The following is a 20859-nucleotide window of genomic DNA, read 5'->3' on the forward strand; positions in this document are numbered from 1 at the left end:
AGAGGAAGACAACTGTGTGGGACCGGGCGAGAGCGATGGATCAGTACAGAATCCGCTGGATTTGCAGGGTGGTAAAGCTGGACATACACGGTTAGTTTTTTTTCACTTTCAGCCAGCAGGCAGAAGTTCCATGTATGGCCAGATTTAGGGCTGAGTCACATTGTATGCAGTGACCTGAGTCTGATAAACAAGTCACCCCCAGGACACATAGAGAACAATTGTGTTCTATGTGACCTGTTCACACTGCAGAACCGATGTGATGAAGAATTCTGCATGTCTGTATTCTTCCTGCAGTGCTCTAGGTGGCAGCACTTATCACCACACTGACATGAATGGAGTGTCAATATGAGATGCTGCAAAGAAAGGTGAAGTACAATAGAGGGCCATCCACACTATAGCGGGGAGCAGGGGCGGACTGACAACTCATGGGGCCCCGGGCAATAGGGAATCATGGGGCCCCTGTGTCCTTGCCCACACTCAAAAAAGCCTATGAAAAAGGTACCAGGGGCATCTCATGGGGCCCCCTACTGACCCCGGGACCTCAGGCAGTGCCTGAGTTTCCAAATGGTCAGTCCGCCCCTGGCGGGGAGCTGACATTTTCTGCAGAATCAAGATACAACTCTCTGCAGGGGCACACAGAAAACACTGCTCTTCTATGTGTCCCGTTCTCACTTCCCCGCAGGTGACGCTGCGGAAACCTGCAACACTGCTGCAAATTTACACAATGCTCCTCGGGTCCCTGTGGGGGGGATTCACTAAAACTAGCATGTGCACAGTGTGGTACAGCTCTGCATAGAAACCAATCAGTCTCCGAATTTTTATGTCAAAGCTTCATTGAACAAGCTGAAGCTTGAAGCTGATTGGCTCCCATGCACAGCTGCCCCAGATTCTGAGCGCACCCTGTGTTCCCCTGCGTTTATATGTGCGGTTGTTCATACAAATGAATGGAATGTCACTTTGTGACGTTCCATTAAAGTTTAAAAAAAAAAAAAAAGGAAACCATGCTGTACAATGTGTTTTTCTCTGCGGCTTGTGTGAACCTACCCTAAGGGCTGATTCACACTATAGAAACGCAGTCCAAATGCGTTTCGGAAGCGATTCCACATGCACGTTTTTGATGCGTTCCAGTGCGTTTTTTATGCATTCCAGTTAATTTTTTTCCCCTTACTTTTTCTCCAATTCAAATAGAGACGTGCATGCCGGAGCGGTTTTTATGCGTTTTACCGCGTTCCAGTACCGTTCTGTGCAGAAAAAATGCAGCTTGTTCTACTTTTTTTTTCTGCACCCGATTCACACTATAGAAACGCAGTGCAGATGCGATCCAGATGTGTTTTTGCATGCGTGTTTTTGACACGTTCCAGTGCGTTTTTTATGCATTCCAGTTCCTTTTTACCCCATTACTTTTTCTTCAATTTAAATAGGGACATGTGCATTCCGGAGCGTTTTTCATGCGTTTTACTGCGTTCCAGTATAGTTCTGTGCAGAAAAAATGCAGCCTGTTCTACTTTTTTTTCCTGCACCTGATTCACACTATAGAAACGCAGTCCAGATGCGTTTCGGATGCGATTCCGCATGCACGTTTTTGATGCGTTCCAGTGCAATTTTTATGCATTCCAGTTAATTTTTCCCCCTTACTTTTTCTTCAATTTAAATAGAGACGTGCATTCCGGTACGTTTTTTAACCGTTTTACCGCGTTCCAGTACAGTTCTGTGCAGAAAAAATGCAGCTTGTTCTACTTTTTATTCTGCACCTGATTCACACTATAGAAATGCAGTCCAGATGCATTCCGGATACACTTTTGCATACACGTTTTTGACGCGTTCCAGTTAATTTTTTCCCCCTTACTTTTTCTTCAATTTAAATAGGGACAAGTGCATTCTGGTGCATGTTTTATGAGTTTTACCACGTTCCAGTACACTTCTGTGCAGGAAAAATGCAGCCTGTTCTACTTTTTTTCTGCACCCGGAGCGCACTGGAACTGCAAGCACTGATGTGAACTATGACATTGACAACCATATAACCAACTTTCTATGTGTGTTGGATGCAGAAAAAACGCAGCTGAAACACGTTTATGAGCGTTTGTGTTTAGAAGCGTTTTTTAAAGATATCCTCAGGAAACCTTCCCAAATGCCCAGAATGCACTGAAAAACAGTAAAAAATTAACTACTTCAGACTTTTTGAGAGAAATAGAGAGAGCAGAAGCAGAGAGAGCAGTATGTGTTGAGATTAGCTGTCTTTTTTCTTTTTCTTTCTTTCCTTTCCTTTCCTTTCTTTCTTTCTTTCTTTCTTTCTTGATGTGTTCCAGCTCATTTCTGTGCAGACATTATTGCAGCAGTCTAACATATTTTCTTTCATACGAAGCCTCAAAGTACAGTGTACCGGGTCCATTTGAATACATAGAAAATGCTTTGCATGCATTTTTCATGATGAAAAAAGGCTCTGGACAGCATCTGGAAATGGAAGAGTTAAAAATTTTTTCCAAACGCTTATAAACGCGGATAGCCACGTTTACAAGCGTTTGGCGTTTGAAACGCTGATAAAATCTACTCCTGAACGCAAGTTTGGTGCGTTCAAAAAAACTGCCTGTAAAGGACGATGTGTACATGGACACATAGGAAAACATTAGGGAGAGTTCAGGGGCTGCTGAAAAAAACACAGAAAAGCTCCTGAACGTCAGTTTCTCAGCTGCAGTGTAAATGAGCCTTAGGGTTCTATTTATAAAACATTTGTTGCACGAATGTCAGAAACATTTTTGCAAGCTTTTACCATGTTTTCAATTTGATTGACTTCTGTAATCATCGGATCCATCTAATATCCAAAATTCAGTCTAGTTTTCTGAATTTCAGTGAGAAAATATACTGCATTTTCCACACTAGATGGCGCTGATAACACAGTGAAATATAGTTCACTCTCAAGAAATCAAATGAGGATTCCCCCCCTTTCCTGGCCTGTCCATATTTTGCGATATGGCGTTGTGTTACTTTAACCTCCCTGGCGGTATTCCCGAGTGTAGCTCGGGGTAAAGTTTCAGCACCACAAGTGGTAACCCCGAGCTACACTCGGGAATACACTGCTCCGCGATCTCTTCTTCTCTTACCTTGTCCTGCGCTCCCGCGATGTCCCTCCTGTAGTGTCCCCGGCAATGTCCTCCGGCCGATGCCGGCATCTGTCTTCTGGGTTCCGTTCCCTGCGACGTCGGGACGTACGGGGGACGGAACGGCGGGAAATGTGAAAATGTCAAAAAGTGACATTCACTCAATACACTAAAATCACATAGTATAACATTCCTGTATCAAACCATTTCACATACATGTTGTCCCGAGTGCTTTGTCCGGCGCCCTGCCTGCATTTTTACTGTTCTTTCTGCCTGGAAACTGAGAAACGTCCATGGCGTCCAAAAATCTTCCCTTTAGGTCAAAAGCGGTTTTAGACCGGCTAGAGAACAGCGATAGTAAATCAGAACCACTTGCAGAATTGAGTGATAATGATTCGTGGGGGAAATTCCTCATCAGACACTGAAAACGATTCTGCGACTTTGCTCAGTGATGTGCGAACTTGGCGCTCTATTTCAAATTTCAGTGTTTTTGGTTTGATTACATTATTGAATTAAATTTATTATTATATTATTATTTTTTATGATTATTTATTATATTATAATTTATGATTTCGTGTTTCAAATTTTATCCTACCCGGGATGTTTACTGGACTCTTGTTCAGACAGATTTCAGTGAGTTATTCCTAAAAATTACAGGCCTACAATTAAAAAAACTACATATTTCCATGCAAAAAAATGTACCGCTTTGAGCACAAATATGGACATAATCAGACCGCTAGGGAGGTTAACTGACAATTGCGCGGTCATGCAACGCTGGACATAAATGATATTTATGTCCTGTTTTCCCCACAAAACCCAGATCTGGCGAGAACGTTCTCCTGCAAAGTATGGAATGGCCTCTAATGAGATTTGGATCTTCAGCTACTGTTCTTTTTCAAATTAATCCATTTTTATGAATATTTTCATATTCGTAAGATACAGAGAAGAAAAGAAAAAACTAAATTACAATCGTAAACATTTTCATGTACAGAAAATAAATCAAGAATATCCAGACTTTTATATTTATTTAAAAACTCCTGCCCCTAACTCCTTTACTGCATAGTCACGTGCCGGAGTTCTCTTGGAAAGCCTTGTATAACATCTGTGTCTCCGTGTTCCTCAGGAGGACCTTGTCCTTTTACTTTCTTTGTCTTTCAGGCAGTATTTGTTCAGCAATGGAGCCAGGCAACATTGAGAACCTATGCATTCTGTACCAGAGCCCGGACTTTCTGGTGGTGAACAAGCACTGGGACATTCGCATAGACAGCAAGATGTGGTATGAGAAAGTGACAGTACAGAGCCAGCTGAAGCACCGATTCCCCGAGCTGGCTGATCCAGACACCTACTATGGGTTCAGGTTGGTGGTGACCATAAGCACCTGGGTTGATGGTCTTTGGGCGTGTGTCAATGGCGTCATTTTCAGATGGTTCTGGCCTTTAAGCCTCCCTCACATTCATGTTGACCCATCCCTACAGTGTGCTGCCTCACCTTCCAATAGACAGCAAGGGTTAGCCAAGCTGAGGCACTTGTTATATATCAATTAAATGGGGGTGGATACCTGCGCTGCCAAATATCCTCACAAGGGATGAAGTAGCTGCTAACACCCGAAGGAAACGAGCTGAAAAAAATATTTTGAACAAATGGTGTAGCGCTGTAAATACTAAAATACCATATTGTCAAATCATAATATAAAGAATATTAAAGTGAAAGAATATTAATAAACCTTGTGTATCCTTATTACCTTCATTAAAGGTGAAATATATTCCAAAGCAAATATAAAATCAAAGTGACCAATTATAAAACTGTTACATGTATCAATCAATATAAATAAATAAATAAAGTCCCAAGAAGTGAAGAAATTAGTCCCAATAAGTGAAAAAAAAATTATAGCACAAAAAAATATATAGTATAAAAATCCAGATTTTTCAATTCTTCAACTTTTATATTCACACTTTTTGTTGCGTGCTCATATTTATGGTGCCAATTATATCCATCACCTTCTAGTGTGTGTGTGTGCGCGCTCACCTCAAAAATTCGACCCTCAAAGAGTCAAAGAGCAATCAATATCCCCGGATGATCCCTGGTTGGATGGATCTCTCCCTTTATGTGGACACAGGAACAGCTCCCACCGAAATCATATAAACGATCAAACACATCTTTAGGGGGTCTTCAAATGGCTCAAAAAGAAGTCAAAGATAGAACTTCCATAGTGTAGTAATTATTTATTTAAAAAATTCAAAAACAGCCAAATGGCTACTCACATAAAAACAAGGGTCACAGACCCAGCAGGCATGTACTGTGTAACCCACAGTCAGGTGTACATACAAGGAGTCCCAAGATAGCGATTACCGTCCAAACGTAATGACATCATCATGCTCTATTCCTATTAGTTACATCACGCTAACATATGACTTTTTATATATCGACACACGTATCGGCATGAGAGTAATAATTCCATAGCCGTCATTCACCAGTAACTCTAAACTGATGACCTGTAAAGGCTTTTAAAGTGCTGCCTATGGATATTTTTTTGACTGACATTTTTCACTGTTTAACGCGCATTTTAAAAGTATAACTAAAGGCAAAACGAGTGGACGGGGGCACTTTAAACTTTTTTTAAAAAATGTATTTAATGTTTTGTTTTTTTTTTTGCACTGTTCCTTTAAAAAAAATTTGAATCACTTTTATTCTTATCACAAGAAATGCATGCATCCCTTGTGATAGAAATAATTAGTGACAGGTTCTCTTTATGGAGAGATGTGGGGTCAATAAGACCCCACATCTCTCCTCTGCACTGTAAAGCATTGGATCAAAAAAAAAGCATTGATCTAGTGCTTTAAAAAAAAAAAAAAAAAAAATGGCCGGAACGGGAAGTGACATTACTCCAATCCTCCAAGGGCATAGAGATGTATGGCGGCCATCTTTCCTTCACTCATCTCTATGCCCATCGTTGGGATTGATGGTTTCTCAGATAAGGCTGAACTACCGAGCAGCGGCCGGGGGGCAACGGTGGGTGGGCGGCAGTGAGGGGTGGAGCTTTTTCAGCACCTGTATCGGTGCTTTTTTTTTCTTTTCAGCCAAAAGGGGTGTTTTCGGCTGAAACATTTTGGTGCATCCCTACTTTTTATTAGCACTGATCACTGTATTACTGTCATTGGGATGTCAGTGGCAGGCAGTTAGTTCCTCCCAGTGTCAGGATGCCTGCCGCAGTCCCGCTATAAGTCGCTAATCGCTGCCATTACTAGTATACAAAGAAATAAAAAAAAAATTCCAGTATCTATACCGCCATTTGTAAACACTATAACTTTCATGTAAATCAATTAATTTACACGTATTAGAATATTTTTTTTTTTTTTTTTTTTAGCTAAGACATGTCACAGAATACATTTTGGCCTAAATTTACGACGAAATATGATTTTTATAATTTTTTTTTACTTGACATGCTTTATAGCAAAAAGTAAAAAGTATAGTTTTTTTTTTTCTCAAAATTTACAGTGTTTTTTTGTTTATAACTCAAAAAATTAAAACCGCACAGGCGATCAAATACCACCGAAAGAAAGCTCTATTTGTGGAAAAAGAAGACACAAATTTCATTTGGGTGCAGCGTTGCATAACCGTGCATTTGTCCGATAAAGTAATGCAGAGCTGTTTGCAAAAAATGGTCTGCTTGGGGGGGGGGGGGGTAGATAAATCCTCTGAAAGGTAAGTGGTTAAGAGAGTAAGAGAGTTTAATTCCCCTTTTAGTCTCAATTCACACTGCTGTGACTTGGGATCCGTCTTGTGAGACCCCCCAAGTCGCATGACATGTGAATTCCCATGTTAGTCAATAGGAGCTGTCTTAATTGACACTACTGAAGTCGCTCCAACTTTAGAAAATGTTCCTGTACTACTTCACCCTCGGTTCACATCTGTGCGGGTGGTGCCGCTGCAGATCCACACGAAAATCCGTGCAGTCGCACCACCCGCACAGATAATTGCAGACCCGCGGGTGGGTGCCATTAGTTCTAATGGCACGCCGCCCACACTGGGAAACGCAACCGTACTGGGAACTGAGGTGCGGGCTGCGTTTTCCAAAGAAGTGCAGGGATTTCTTTCCCTGCGTGTTCCGGGCACGGGAGTCCATCCAAATGAATGGGCTCTCGTGCCTGTGCAAAACGCAGCCCGCACGGCCGCATAGGTGTGAACCGGGGGTCAAGGTGACTTTTATCTGACTTGGAAGTCGCCTCCAAATGGGATCCTCCTCTATATTGATGTGATTTGGCTCTGACATTACGGGAAGATTACCCAGAAATTCCCCGAAAGCCACTTCAAAGTCGTAAAGTTGTGTATCTAGTTACTTTATGAAACCTCAAATTTTACATTATACCAGATAATGAAAATACGCATTTGATAACGCGTTGTGCTAACATAGCCGGACATAAAGATATCTGACTACCAGCAATTTCTTCTCCAGGGTCTCTGCTTTTAGGATACTATATACTAGATATACTGTTTGGGGTGTTTTAACTAATCTTCAGGCCTGGAATGTGCATTGTGACGTGTGTGACGTGTGTGACGTGTGTGACATGTGTAAAGTACACAAATACCACTCCGGCTAATGTCTGTGGGCAGAAGTAAATGAATTTGCAGGGAGCATGCGCTTTAGGTGAGCACTGTTCCAGCCTGTTTGTTTGATTTTCATCCTTGTATCATCTCTCCAAATTTTAGGTTCTGCCACCAGCTGGACTTCTCGACTAGCGGGGCTCTGTGCGTCGCCCTTAGCAAAGAAGCAGCCGGACGCGCTTACAAGTGTTTTAAAGAGCGCACAGTCACCAAGGCTTACCTGGCACTGGCAAGTACAAAATGTGACCTCTGTGCTAAGTTCAGGCAAAGTCTAAATCCATAGTTCAAATACATATGATTACTGTTATCTGCCATAGGATTTGTAATTCTGTTCAGCCAGTCTTGTCATTTACATACATCAGCCACCATGCACAGCCAAAGACAGCCAGGCTTGAGAAGGAGACCACCAAAATTCCTTTATTTCCACAGCGGCTTTGTTAAAATGATTAAATTTTTTTAAATACTTGTACAGGCGTACCTCCGTTTACGAACGCCTCGGTTAACGTAATTTTCGGTTTACGAATGAAAATCCTTTGAAAATTATGCCTCGGTTTACGATTTTTTTTTCAATACGAATGGATTAATTGGTTTTCAGTGCATTTACAGAGAGTTTTTTTAAATCATGTCCCTGTACAGTACTATGCCTTTAAAGTTCACTTTATAAAGAGTTTTTTGAACAGATAAGACTTTTTTTTCTTTTACTTTTTTCTGACCTCCGGAACGGATTAATTGGTTTTCAGTGCATCTACAGATAGTTTTTTTAAATCATGTCCCTGTACAGTATTTATGCCTTTTAAAGTGCACTTTATAAAGAGTTTTGAACAGATAAAAAACGTTTTTTTTTGTTTTTTTTCTGACCTTTTCTGACCTCCCTGGTTTTCAATGCATTTACAAATTCATTTTTAATCATGTCCCTGTACAGTATTTATGCCTTTAAAGTGCACTTTATAAAGAGTTTTGAACAGATAAGACTTTTTTCTACTTTTTTCTCGCCTCCGGAATGGATTTATTGGTTTTTAATGTATTTACAAATTTTTTTTCTATCATGTCCCTGTGCAGTATTTATGCCTTTAAAGTGCACTTTATAAGAGTTTTGAACAGATAAGACTTTTTTTTTTACTTTTTTCTGACCTCTGGAACAGATTAATTGGTTCTCAATGATTAAAAATTAATTCGTAAATGCATGTCCCTGTACAGTATTTATGCCTTTAAAGTGCACTTTACAAAGAGTTTTTTGAACAGATAAAACTTTTGTTGACTTTTTTCTGACCTCCGTAATGGATTAATTGGTTTTCAGTGCATTTATGAATTAATTTTTAATCATGTCCCTGTACAGTATTTATACCTTTAAAGTGCATTTTCTAAAGAGTTTTGAACAGATAAGACTTTTTTTTTACTTTTTTCTGACCTCCGGAACGGATAATTGGTTTTCAATGCATTCCTATGGGAAACCGTGTTTTGGTTTACAAATTTTTTTGCAATATGAAAAGTCCCGCTGAACGACTTAAATTCGTAAATCGAGGTACGCCTGTAAGTGTAATTGGTCGAATGCAAAAAATCTGATCAACAAGCGCTAATATTGATTCTTCATATAGGCAATATGTACATGGCAGCAGCTATATTGCCTTATTACATTCCCTACCAGTGAGCGCAGTACACGTGGGCATTATGCCCACCTTCCTAGTGCCACACATATGCATAATGTGGCTGATAAGGAGTTATTGAAGGCTGCAAATGTACAAATATTGAAAATGTGTATTGAAAATAATAGTAGTAGTGCCAAAAAAAAAGACAAAAAGGCTCCTGTACACAGCTAGGTGTTCTGCCTTTGCGCTGTTCCCCTGAACTTCCTGGTTGTGGTGGCAGGTAAGCGATTGGCTCCTGCGGCTGTCTGTTCTAGAGCTGCAAGGAGAAAGCAGTGGCATGGCTTGTGGGGCGCTGTGTGTCTCAGTGGATGCACATTGCCAAAACCAGGAGCACATATGCAGGGGTGCCTCCTTTACTGCTGGGTAGGCAAATGAGACACCCACCAACAAAAGGGCGGTACAGTGGTTCAGGGACAAGACAGGCATACAGGAAAGATGGCATTTCAAGGAAGCAGACTGTACATTACACTGTGTGCACAATTTGTAAGCAAGTTGTATTTTTGAGGATTGATTTCATTATTCCCTCTTAGATTGTAAGCTCCAAGGATCTTGTATTGAACTGTACAGTTGCAAGAAAACGTATGTGAACCCCTTGGGATTACGTGGAGTTTTGCATGAATTGGGCATAAAATGTGCTCTGAACGTCATCTAAGTCACAACAATAGAAGAACACAGTCTGCTGAACATAATACTACACAAACATTAGATGTTGCCATGGTTTAATTGCACATAACATGTAAACATTCACAGTGCAGGGAGGAAAAAGTATGTGAACCTTTGGACTTAATAACTGGTTGACCCTCCTCTGGCAGCAATAACCTCAACCAAACATTTCTTGTAGTTGCAGATCAGACCTGCACAACGATCTGGAGTCATTTTGGACCACTCCTCTTCACAAAACTGTTTCAGTGTAGCAATATTCTTGGGATGTCTGGTGTGAATCGCTCTCTTAAGGTCATGCCACAGCATTTCAATCGGGTTGAGGTCAGGACTCTAACTGGGCCACTCCAGAAGGCGTATTCTGTGCTGTTGCAGCCATTGTTTTGTTGAATTACTTGTATGCTTTGGTCATTGGGTCAAAGTGAGGTTTGGGCTTTCTTAGGAGAATATCTATATGTGCAGAATTATTGGGCAACTATTAGTGTACAGAATTATTATGCAATTAAATGAAAAACGAACATTTTCCCATATCACTTGTTTATTTTCATCTGTTAAAGTGAGAATAAAAAAACAAACAACTCAAAATTGAAAAATAAAAATTTCTGACATTCCAAAAAAAACAAAATCAGTGATCAATATAGCCACCCTTCTTTTCCATAACAGTCATAAGCCTTCCATTCATGTATCAGTTTCTTGATCTGTTAACAATCAGTTTTATGTGTAGCAGCAACCACAGCCTCCCAGACGCTGTTCGGAGAGGTGGACTGTTTTCCTTCACCTTACATCTTCCTTTTAAGAAGGGTCCACAAGTTCTCAATAGGGTTTAGGTCAGGTGAGGAAGGGGGCCATGTCATTATTCTTGCATCTTTAAGGCCTTTACTGGCTAGCCATGCAGTGGAGTACTTTGATGCATACGATGGAGCATTGTCCTGCATAAATATCATGGTCTTGAAAGATGCAGATTTTCCCTGTACCACTGCATGAAAAAAGTGTTTTCTAAAAGCTGGCAGTAGGTTTGGGAGTTGATTTTGAATCTTCAACCCGAAATGATCCGACTAGCTCATCTTTAATATTACCACCCCATACCAGAACCCCACCTCCACCTTGCTTGCGTCTGAGTCGAAGTGGAGCTCTGTGCCCGTTACTGATCCAGCCACAGGCCCATCCAGCTGGTCCGTGAAGAGTCACTCTCATCTCATCAGTCCATAAATCCTTTTAAAAATCTGTCTTCAGATACTTCTTGGCCCAGACTTAACGTTTTAACTTATATGTCTTGTTCAGTGCTGGTCGGGTTTCAGCCCTCCTTACCAAGGCCATGTCTCTGAGCAATGAACACCTTGTACTTCTGGGCCCTCCACGTAGGGTGCAGTTCTGGAATATGACAGCACTGGGGGATAATGGCTTCCTGGGAGCTTCATGATTGATTCTTCTCAAATCTTTGGCAGTTAATTTGCGTCTTTACTTCTCAACAAGTTTCCTGCGACCCCGTTGACTATTTGCAAAAAAACTTTGATGGCTGTGTCCCAATATCTTAGCAATTTCAAGAGTGCTGCATCCCTCTGAAAGACTTTTTACAATTTTTGAGTTTTCAGAGTCAGTTAAATCTCCCTTTTGGCCCATTTTGACTGAGGAAAAGAAGCTGCCTAATAATTATGCACACCTTGATATCGGGTGTTGATCTCCTTCGGCCACACCCTCCCTCATTACACACATACACATCACCTGATTTGCCTAAATCCAACAAGCATTCAAGTTTGCTAAATGGGCAGCACAGTGGCTAAATGGTTAGCACTTCCGCCTGGTAGCACTAGGGTAGTTGGTTCGAATCCCAACCACAGCACCTCCTGCCTGGGGTTTGCATGTTCTCACTGTGTCTGCGTGTTTCCTCCGGGTACTCCGGTCTCCTTCCACACTCCAAAGACATGCTTGTAGGTTAATTGGCTCCTGTCTAAATTGGCCCTAGGATGTGTATGTATGAATGTGAGTTAGGGATCTTAGATTGTACACCCCTTGAGGGTTAGGGACTGATGTGAATGTACAATATATATGTAAAGTGCTGCGTAAATTGACAGCGCTATATAAGTACCTGAAATAAATAAATAAAATATGGAGTTGGACAAAATGCATAAAAATGATGATTTGGTCATAATACTCACTTTCCTAATAATTGTGCACAGTGTATAATAAAGGACTATCATGAAAAACAAATTGGGTTTAGTGTTACTTGAATATATTAAGGTGTATATGAGGTTTTATTCATTGGGTGTTCTTAAATTGGTTGTATTCACTTATATCTTGTTGAAGCTTTCTGTGCTGAGACTTGTGACTTCCCCACACAGGTCAGGGGCAGAGTTACACAAAGCTGCATGACCATCACACTGGCCATTGGTAAGAACACACAGGAGGGACTCACACACATGATGTGTGTGCAAGGGACTGAAGGTGAGGTTTCATTTTATTTAAAGTACTATTAAACCCAATAGCAAACATTTTTATATTGCCGCTTACCAATTCTTACAGTTGTGCTCAAAAGTTTGCATACCCGGGAAGAAATTGTGAAATTTTGGCATTGATATTGAAAATATGACTGGTCATGCCAAAAAATGCTCTTTTATTGAAGGATGATGATCATATGAAGCCATTTATTATCAAATAGTTGTTTGGCTCCTTTTTAAATCATAATGATAACAGAAATCACCCCAAATGGCCTGGATCACACGTTTCCCTCCCCTGGAATGTTTGGCCTTGGTACAGACACACAAGGTGACACACACGGGTTACAATGCCAATTAGAGGTTAATGTCCCACATCTGTGGCTTTTTAAATTGCAATTAGTGTCAGTGTATAAATAGTCAATGAGTTTGTTGGCTCTTACGTGGAAGCACTGACTAGGCTAGATACTGAGCCATGGGGATCCCATAGGTAACCACAAGACAAACACAGGCTGCTCTGGAAAAAGACAGTGTGGTTGTTTTGAAGGAGCACAATATGATGACACTGGAACAAAAATGAGCTGCATGGTGGAGGTGCCAGAAGAAGCCTTTACTGCATCAATGACACAAGAAGGCCCGGTTAGGCATGTCAAGGTGTTGTCAGGTATATTGTAACCGGGCTTTTTTGTGGCATTGGTGCAGTAAAAGCTTCTTTCTGGCACCTCGACCAAACAGCTTATTTTTGTTCAAGTATGACCGTATTGTACTCCTTAAAAACAACCACACCATCTTTTTCCAGAGCAGCCTGTTTTTATTTTTAGGTTGCCTGTGGTATTTTGTTTGAATCCCGGACAATTCTTCTGTCCGTTATGGCTGCAATCTTTCTTTGTCTACCTGACCTTGGCTTGGTATCAAGAGATCCCCGAACTTTCCACTTCTTAATAGGTGATGTAACAGTACTGATTGGCATATTCAAGGCTTTGGACATCTTTTTATGTCCTTTTCCATCTTTATAAAGTTCCATTACCTTGTTACGCAGGACTTTTGACAGTTCTTTTCTGATCCCCATGGCTCAGTATCTAGCCTAGTCAGTGCTTCCATGTAAGAGCCAACAAACTCATTGACTATTTATACACTGACACTAATTGCAATTTAAAAAGCCACAGATGTGGGACATTAACCTCTAATTGGCATTGTAACCCGTGTGTGTCACCTTGTGTGTCTGTACCAAGGCCGAACATTCCAGGGGAGGGAGACTTCTGATCCAGGCCATTTGGGTGATTTCTGTTATCATGATTTAAAAAGGAGCCAAACAACTATTTGATAATAAATGGCTTCATATGATCATCATCCTTCAATAAAAGAGCATTTGTTTGTCATGATCAGTCATATTTTCAATATCAATGCCAAAATTTCACAATTTCTGCCAGGGTGTGCAAACTTTTGAGCACAACTGTAGATGTGATGGCTGCATTTGTTTTCTTTTTTAGGCTTTCTTGTAAATGTATCAGTTTACAGGGATGAGACAAACCATTTACAACTGACAGGGATGCTTACAATGATCAGCATTTTTTTATTCATGTAAAACCTAAAAGGAAAAAAAACAGTTTGCTGTAACTGCTTATAAAGTATTAACTGGAGTTTGGCTTCATTTTGTGAGTGTATCTAAATCTGAAAGTACATCCAATGCTCCCCCTCCTCCCAGACTGATAATGCTGCTGTCCAAATGTGCCCCCTGTGCTCTTTCTACCAGTGTGGAGGCACTCTAATACAGGAGGTGTGTTACTGGCCAGATCAACAGGTGAAAACAGAGGAGAAATGAAGCCTAAAAAAGCAAATGAATGCAGCCAGCACATCCAGTGATTGGTAATCTGCAATATATTACATTTTTGGTTTAATGCCGCTTTTAATTTTTTTTTTATTTTAATAATTGTAGATTTATCAGTTTTCTCTTTACACCACACTAACATTTGCATCGCAAACCCCCTCTTTCTTTCTTTCTTTCTACAGGGTGTGAAAATGAAAAACCTTGTCAGACTTATCTGACAGTTCTTCAGCATGGATTATACAAAGGAGATTCCGTCACCAAAGTGTTGTTACAGCCATTAACTGGTATGCATGGTTGAGCAATTGTGCTCGGGGTCTGTCAGTTTAGCCGTAGTGGAAAAAATCATTGTGAACTTTTTTTTAATCAAAGTTTTCAGGCTGCTATTGTCCTATTCTGACCAAAAAACCAGAAACTTCCTTTCTCAGTTTATAATGAACCAGTTAGGCCCCATTCACACCTGAGTGTTTTGTAGCTCACAGCTCCAAAACACTCAATATCCAAAATCCCATGTATTTCAATGGTGACTGTTCACATTTGAGTGCTCGGGCACCTGTAGGTGAATGCTTGATGCCACATGAGCTACTTTTGAGGCAGATATGGGTGTTTTTTGACCCATAGACTTCAATGGGAACAGCTGAATTGCTTGAATTGAGTTTTTTTTAAGCTTTAGCTGTATTTCATGTGGTTTTTGTAGCCTGTAAGAACCGATCTCTTCCCTTTTAGTGCTTTTCATTGGCTAAAGCAAAAATGCCTAAAGCCTGCAAACATGTAAACTTCTTGAACTACACTTCTAAAATGCTTGTATATGTGTGCAAAAGCACTTAAAGCGGAGCTATATAGAATATATATAGAATATGGCCAAAATTGTAGTTTTTCAAATATATGGTAATATATTTGGGAAGAATATTTTTCAAATATATTTTTCTTTTATGTGGGTATAACCCCCCTTTTTTTTTTTATCGTGCCGCTTTTTGCTGTTATATTAAATGCAAAATGTCTTTATTTTTCTATCTTGATAGGCCGGACGCACCAGCTTAGAGTCCACTGCAGTGCCCTGGGCTATCCCATTGTGGGAGACTTTACCTATAGCTTTAAGAAGGACACTGACCCATACAGGATGATGCTGCATGCCTACTACCTACATATCCCCACCAACCACGAGCTCATCGAAGTCACAGCTCCTGACCCCTTTCAACCAGAAAGCGACCCCAACTGGACACCGACAGAAACTGTCCAGAGCCTGAGTGAAGCCATGGGTAACCTTATCAATAAGGCCTTGTCTATGGAGAGTCCTGAAATGGAAGGCAAGCCACTGAAGCCAATGGAGAAAAAGAGGGAGACAGAGGAGGAGAGAGCTGTGTGCCAACAGTGGCTGGCGGAGTGGCCTGGGGAATAATCTGCTATAATCAAGTTGTATTTTAGTATTGTAGCAGATGCCACAAGGTACGAAACGGCGCAGAGCACACCGGCCTTCATCTTCCGTTTTATAGTTCCGGAAATGAGGCCATAACATCTTAGCAATAGTTTATCCACATCCGGTTCAGCCAATCACAGCTGTAGGACCACTATGCACTGCTCGATAGCATCTTCCGTGTCACAGATGCTCACCAGCAATACTCCATTTACTGCTGCTAGAGTGTTTTAATGCTTTTTACCAAGCCCTGTAGGTGGCTGCCCCTGGCATAGCAGAGAAGGACATCTCAGCCAGGGGTCATTTATTTTAAACACCCTTTTAAATTTGTTGTTGGGACTGGGGCTGCTTTTGTGGTGTAAATTTTAAAATATATCTGCTCCACCTATCCACAGGGGTAAGATACGTCTTATGGACATTGATGGGGGTGCTTCAGTGGAGAGTATGGCATTCCAGTGACAGCGGTGGTTTCCAGTGAATTCATAGGCTGCCTCTGCAGCGATTTCATTCATTTTCAGTGAATCCCTAGGCTGCTTTTTTAGTGATGTCATTGGTTCCCAGTGAATTCATAGGTTTCTGCTGCAGTGATGTCACTCATTTTCACTGAATACATAGGCTGCTTCTGCAGTGACGGCAGCCAGTAAATTCAATGGTATCCCTCTCAGTCATTTTGCTGGTCACCAATGGATTCATAGGCTGCCCTGTCAGTGATGTCACTGGTTTACAGTAAATATATAGGTTGCCTCTAGATCTTCAATTATGTCACTGGATTGCAATTAATTCATAGGCTGCCTCTGCAGTGTTTTCATTCATTTTCAATGAATTCCTAGGCTACCTTCTTAGTGATGTCATTTGTTTCCAGTGGCTTCATAGGCTGTCTCTGCAGTGATGTCACTGGTTTTCAATTAATTCTTAGGCTCCCTTCTTAGTGATGTCATTTTTCTCTGGTGAATTCATAGGCTGCCTCCGCAGTGATGTCACTGGTTTTCAATGAATCCTTAGGCTCCCTTCTTAGTGATGTCATTTGTTTCCAGTGACTTCATAGGCTGTCTCTGCAGTGATGTCACTGGTTTTCAATGAATTCCTAGGCTGCCTTTTTGGTGATGTCATTTGTTTCCAGTGAATTCATAGGCTGTCTCTGCAGTGATGTCACTGGTTTTCATTGAATTCCTAGGCTGCCTTTTTGGTGATATCATTTGTTTCCAGTGAATTCATAGGCGGTCTCTGCAGTGATGTCACTGGTTTTCAGTGAATTCTTAGGCTGCCTTTGCAGTGATGTAACTCACTTTGAATGATCATAGGTTACCATCTTAGTGATGTTACTGGTTTCCTGCAAATTTATAGGCTGCCTCTGCTGTAATGTCACTGGTTTTCAGCGAATTTTTAGGCTGCCTTTGCAGTGATGTAACTCATTTTCAATGAGTTCTTAGGTTACCATCTTAGTGATGTCACTGGTTTCCAGTAAATTTATAGGCTACGTCTGAAGTGATGTCACTAGTTTTCAATAAATTCATAGGCTGCCTTTGCAGTGATGTAACTCATTTTCAGTGATTATAGGTTACCATCTTAGTGATGTCATTGGTTTCCAGCAAATCCATAGGCTGCGTCTGCTGTGACGTCACTGGTTTTCAGTGAATTTATATTCTGCCTCTGCAGTGATGTCATAGGTTTCCAGTAGATTCATAGGCCTCTCAGTGATGTCACTACTTCCTGGCGAATTGATAGGTTGTGTTCCTGTGAGGTCACTACCCACTAGTTCGATAGGCTGTTGTTTTTTTTATGACAATTGATGCAGCATTGCAAATCGTCTGTCTTCTTTGTGTGCACATAAGAGGATAATTACAGCCATATTTAATAATAGCCTGCCTTCTTGACAAGGTCGTTTTACAGTGATCATTACATGTCTGTTCACCAGCTAGCTATATACAGTGAAGCTGTAGAGCTGAACTTTTTAAACTTTTTTTTTTTCCCTAATGTATGAATTTTTATGCTGCTCAGACTCCATCATGGCCCCATTTTGTTGGAGGGTACTGGAGTCAAAACTTGTTGGAACAGTGATTTGGAACATCGGCCTCTTTAGCTAGGTCTGTGGGTTAGCCAGACTCTGAATCACAGTTATATTTGCCTCAATTATCAGTGCATCAGAGGAAGGAATTACCTTTTGTGTTGGTCAGTGATGGTAGTCAGGTTCTCTCCCATGATGCAGTGGGAGAAGGGGAATAATTGGTTACCATACAGGACACTGATTGAGTAGTTTTGTTCCCTCCTTTTTAATGAAAAAATGTCCACTAGGTTGTTGCTTCAGAATAACGAGTGGCCATCACACATTTAGCAGGTTTCTTAATAGAATGGGGCATTTGGTCAGTACATATTCAGGGAATTGGCCCCTTCCCATGTGCATCTTTTTACTGATTTTACATTAATGAACTACAGGTATATAAAATGCAGCTCTGTATAGTATTTACAAGTGTATGACAGTAGTAAACTGACAATAGAAAAACACACAAGGAATATAGTCCTGTATTGGTGCTCGTTGTTTCTCTAGTGCAAATGATAGAAATGCGCACTAACCAGAAGCGTATAGGTAATATGCAGATATATAATTATCCTGCAGATTCCCCTCTCTTTCTGGTCAGAATGTAGATTAGGAACTGGAAAATGTAAGGATGAAGCGCCCTCGTGTGGTGAAGATGAGATCCAGCAGGCCAGAAGTGTCCTTGCAGAGATGAATGAAACGTTCCCCCTCTCTGGAACTGGTATAAGGATCACACTGGGGCTGTAAAGGTTGAAAGACTCCTCACAGGAGACACAGGGAGAAACTCATAGTGTAGTATGTGAATCAAAGCTTTATTCATCCTTACATTTTCCAGTTCCTAATCTACATTCTGACCAGAAAGAGAGGGGAATCTTCAGGATAATTTATATATCTGCGTATTACCTATACGCTTCTGGTTAGTGCGCATTTCTATCATTTGCACTGGAGAAACAACGAGCACCAATACAGGACTATATTCCTTGTGTGTTTTTCTATTGTCAGTTTACTACTGTCATACACTTGTAAATACTATACAGCGCTGCATTTTATATACCTGTATTTATATTGGGACTTTATGTGCGTTTTCCTTTGATGTTCAGTTTGGAGCGCTCACTGTAGCATTTCTTTCTATACATTAATGAACTGCTTGCTACTTTTAAAATGGCACACAATCCACCACATTCTGCACTCAGGGGCTCAGATCAGAGGAAGAATAATCCAATAAAATGGTAATGTTCATCCAATATTGATCAAAGGTTGTGCAGCTCTAACACAAAGCTGGGGAAGCTTGATATAGACTGTAGTAGAGAACAAAAGAAAAGAGCGCACCAACCTTGCACATTACTTCAGTAAACAGTTCATGTATTTATTGATAAATTATACTCACAAGAGTAGCAGTAAAAAAGGCATATAACATCCATAACCAACACAGGGTTAGAAGACGTGAGAGTTCCACCTGGAAGGGAGATAAACTCTTGGGCCAGCTGACGCGTTTCGAAGGGGGGTCCCTTCTTCCTCAGAGCTTAGAAGGTCTACAATGAAGACCTGGATTACTGATAGAAATTTCTATTTAGATTCAGTTCCTATTCATAGGAGGCATTCAGCCACTATGTGTCAGTGCTGCAAAACTGACAGAAACACTGACACATAGTGGCTGAATGCCTCCTATGAATAGGAACTGAATCTAAATAGAAATTTCTATCAGTAATCCAGGTACTCATTGTAGACCTTCTAAGCTCTGAGGAAGAAGGGACCCCCCTTCGAAACGCGTCAACTTGACCAAGAGTTTATCTCCCTTCCGGATGGAACTCTCGCGTGTCTTCTAACCCTGTGTTGGTTATGGATGTTATATGCTTTTTTTACTGCTACTCTTGTGAGTATAATTTATCAATAAATACATGAACTGTTTACTGAGCTTATGCGCAAGGTCGGTGCGCTCTTTTCTTTACTACATAATGCATTTACTGGATATTTATTGGTTTTACCTTTTGGGCAGCCATTCTTGTGATACACGTACTGTTATTTAGTTAAATTACTCTACTCATTCCTGGTTTATCACTACTGATTCCTGGGCCAGCGTCCTGCTCACTAGACACAGTTGACCATGCTGATTTGCTGTCCAATGAGAAGTAACATAGGAAGCTCATTTGCTTCTCAGTTGCTATTTTTTTTATTTGTTTTATATGTTTTCAACAATATTTATAAATACTTTCTTTTATGAGTAACTAGTTTATACGTGAAAAGCGGTTTCCAGAGCACTATGTGTTAAAAAAAAGGCACAGCAGACGCTACCTGCTTTGATGCTTGCTTTGATTGAAACTTCAGAGTGTGCATTTCAGTTTGGGATACAGGACAGTCCTTATTTCATCAAAGGAGTTAAGGCTGCCTCTAAATGGTAAAAAACATTAGATTTCATGTTTACATGACTCATAAAATGATAATTTAAAAAAAAAATACTATATATATATATTATATATACACACGCACACTCACTGGCCACTTTATTATGTACACCTATATAGTGCCCAGAAAATCTCCCCCACCATTACACCACCACCAGCCTATACCATTGATACAAGGCAGGATGGATCCATGCTTTCATGTTGTTTACACCCAATTCTGATCCTACCATCTGAATGTTGCAGCAACCAGTCTGCCCATTCTCTGACATCAACAAGACATTTTCGTCCACACAGCTGCCACTCACTGGATATTTTCTCATTTTTGGACCATTCTCTGTAAACCCTAGAGATGGTTGTGGGTGAAAATCCCAGCAGATCAGCAGTTTTTGAAATACTCAGATCAGCCCGTCTGGAACCAACAACCATGCCACGTTCAAAGTCACCTAAATCCCCTTTCTTCTCCATTCTGATGCTCGGTTTGAACTTCAGAAAGTCGTCTTCACCACATCTAGATGCCTAAATGCATTGAAATGTTGCTGTGTGATTGGCTGATTGGCAATTTGTGTTACCAAGCAATAGAACAGGTGTACCTAATAAAGTGGCCGGTGAGTGGGTGTGTGGTGTGCGTAATCGTGTGTGTATGTAAAAAAAAAATATATATATAATTAATATATATGTGTATATATATATATATATATATATATATGTGTGTGTGTGAATTATATGTGTGTGTGTGTATATATATATA

General features: G+C 40.6%; 1 protein-coding gene across 1 annotated transcript; it reads left to right on the forward strand.

The window, feature by feature from the left end:
• The first annotated feature begins 4249 nt into the window (after positions 1-4249).
• Positions 4250-18139, forward strand: RPUSD1 (RNA pseudouridine synthase domain containing 1). The gene is made up of 5 exons (XM_089682092.1): positions 4250-4452; positions 7803-7926; positions 12343-12445; positions 14446-14547; positions 15283-18139. The coding sequence occupies exons 1-5, from the start codon at positions 4271-4273 to the stop codon at positions 15657-15659; spliced, it is 888 nt and encodes a 295-aa protein (XP_089538218.1). The 5' UTR covers positions 4250-4270; the 3' UTR covers positions 15660-18139.
• Positions 18140-20859: the final 2720 nt, after the last annotated feature.

The sequence above is a fragment of the Staurois parvus genome, unplaced genomic scaffold (genome assembly GCF_062004578.1).
Source record: "Staurois parvus isolate SC_StPar_1 unplaced genomic scaffold, SC_StPar_1.0 ptg000285l, whole genome shotgun sequence".
Classification (NCBI taxonomy): Eukaryota; Metazoa; Chordata; class Amphibia; order Anura; family Ranidae; genus Staurois; species Staurois parvus.

Excerpts from the sequence above, each read along its gene's own strand:
- RPUSD1 (XM_089682092.1), top strand. The coding sequence starts at position 4,271 with ATGGAGCCAGGCAACATTGAGAACCTATGCATTCTGTACCAGAGCCCG. Across the intron at positions 4,453-7,802 it reads GACACCTACTATGGGTTCAG|GTTCTGCCACCAGCTGGACT; the intron begins GTTGGTGGTGAC and ends TCCAAATTTTAG. Across the intron at positions 14,548-15,282 it reads GTTGTTACAGCCATTAACTG|GCCGGACGCACCAGCTTAGA; the intron begins GTATGCATGGTT and ends CTATCTTGATAG.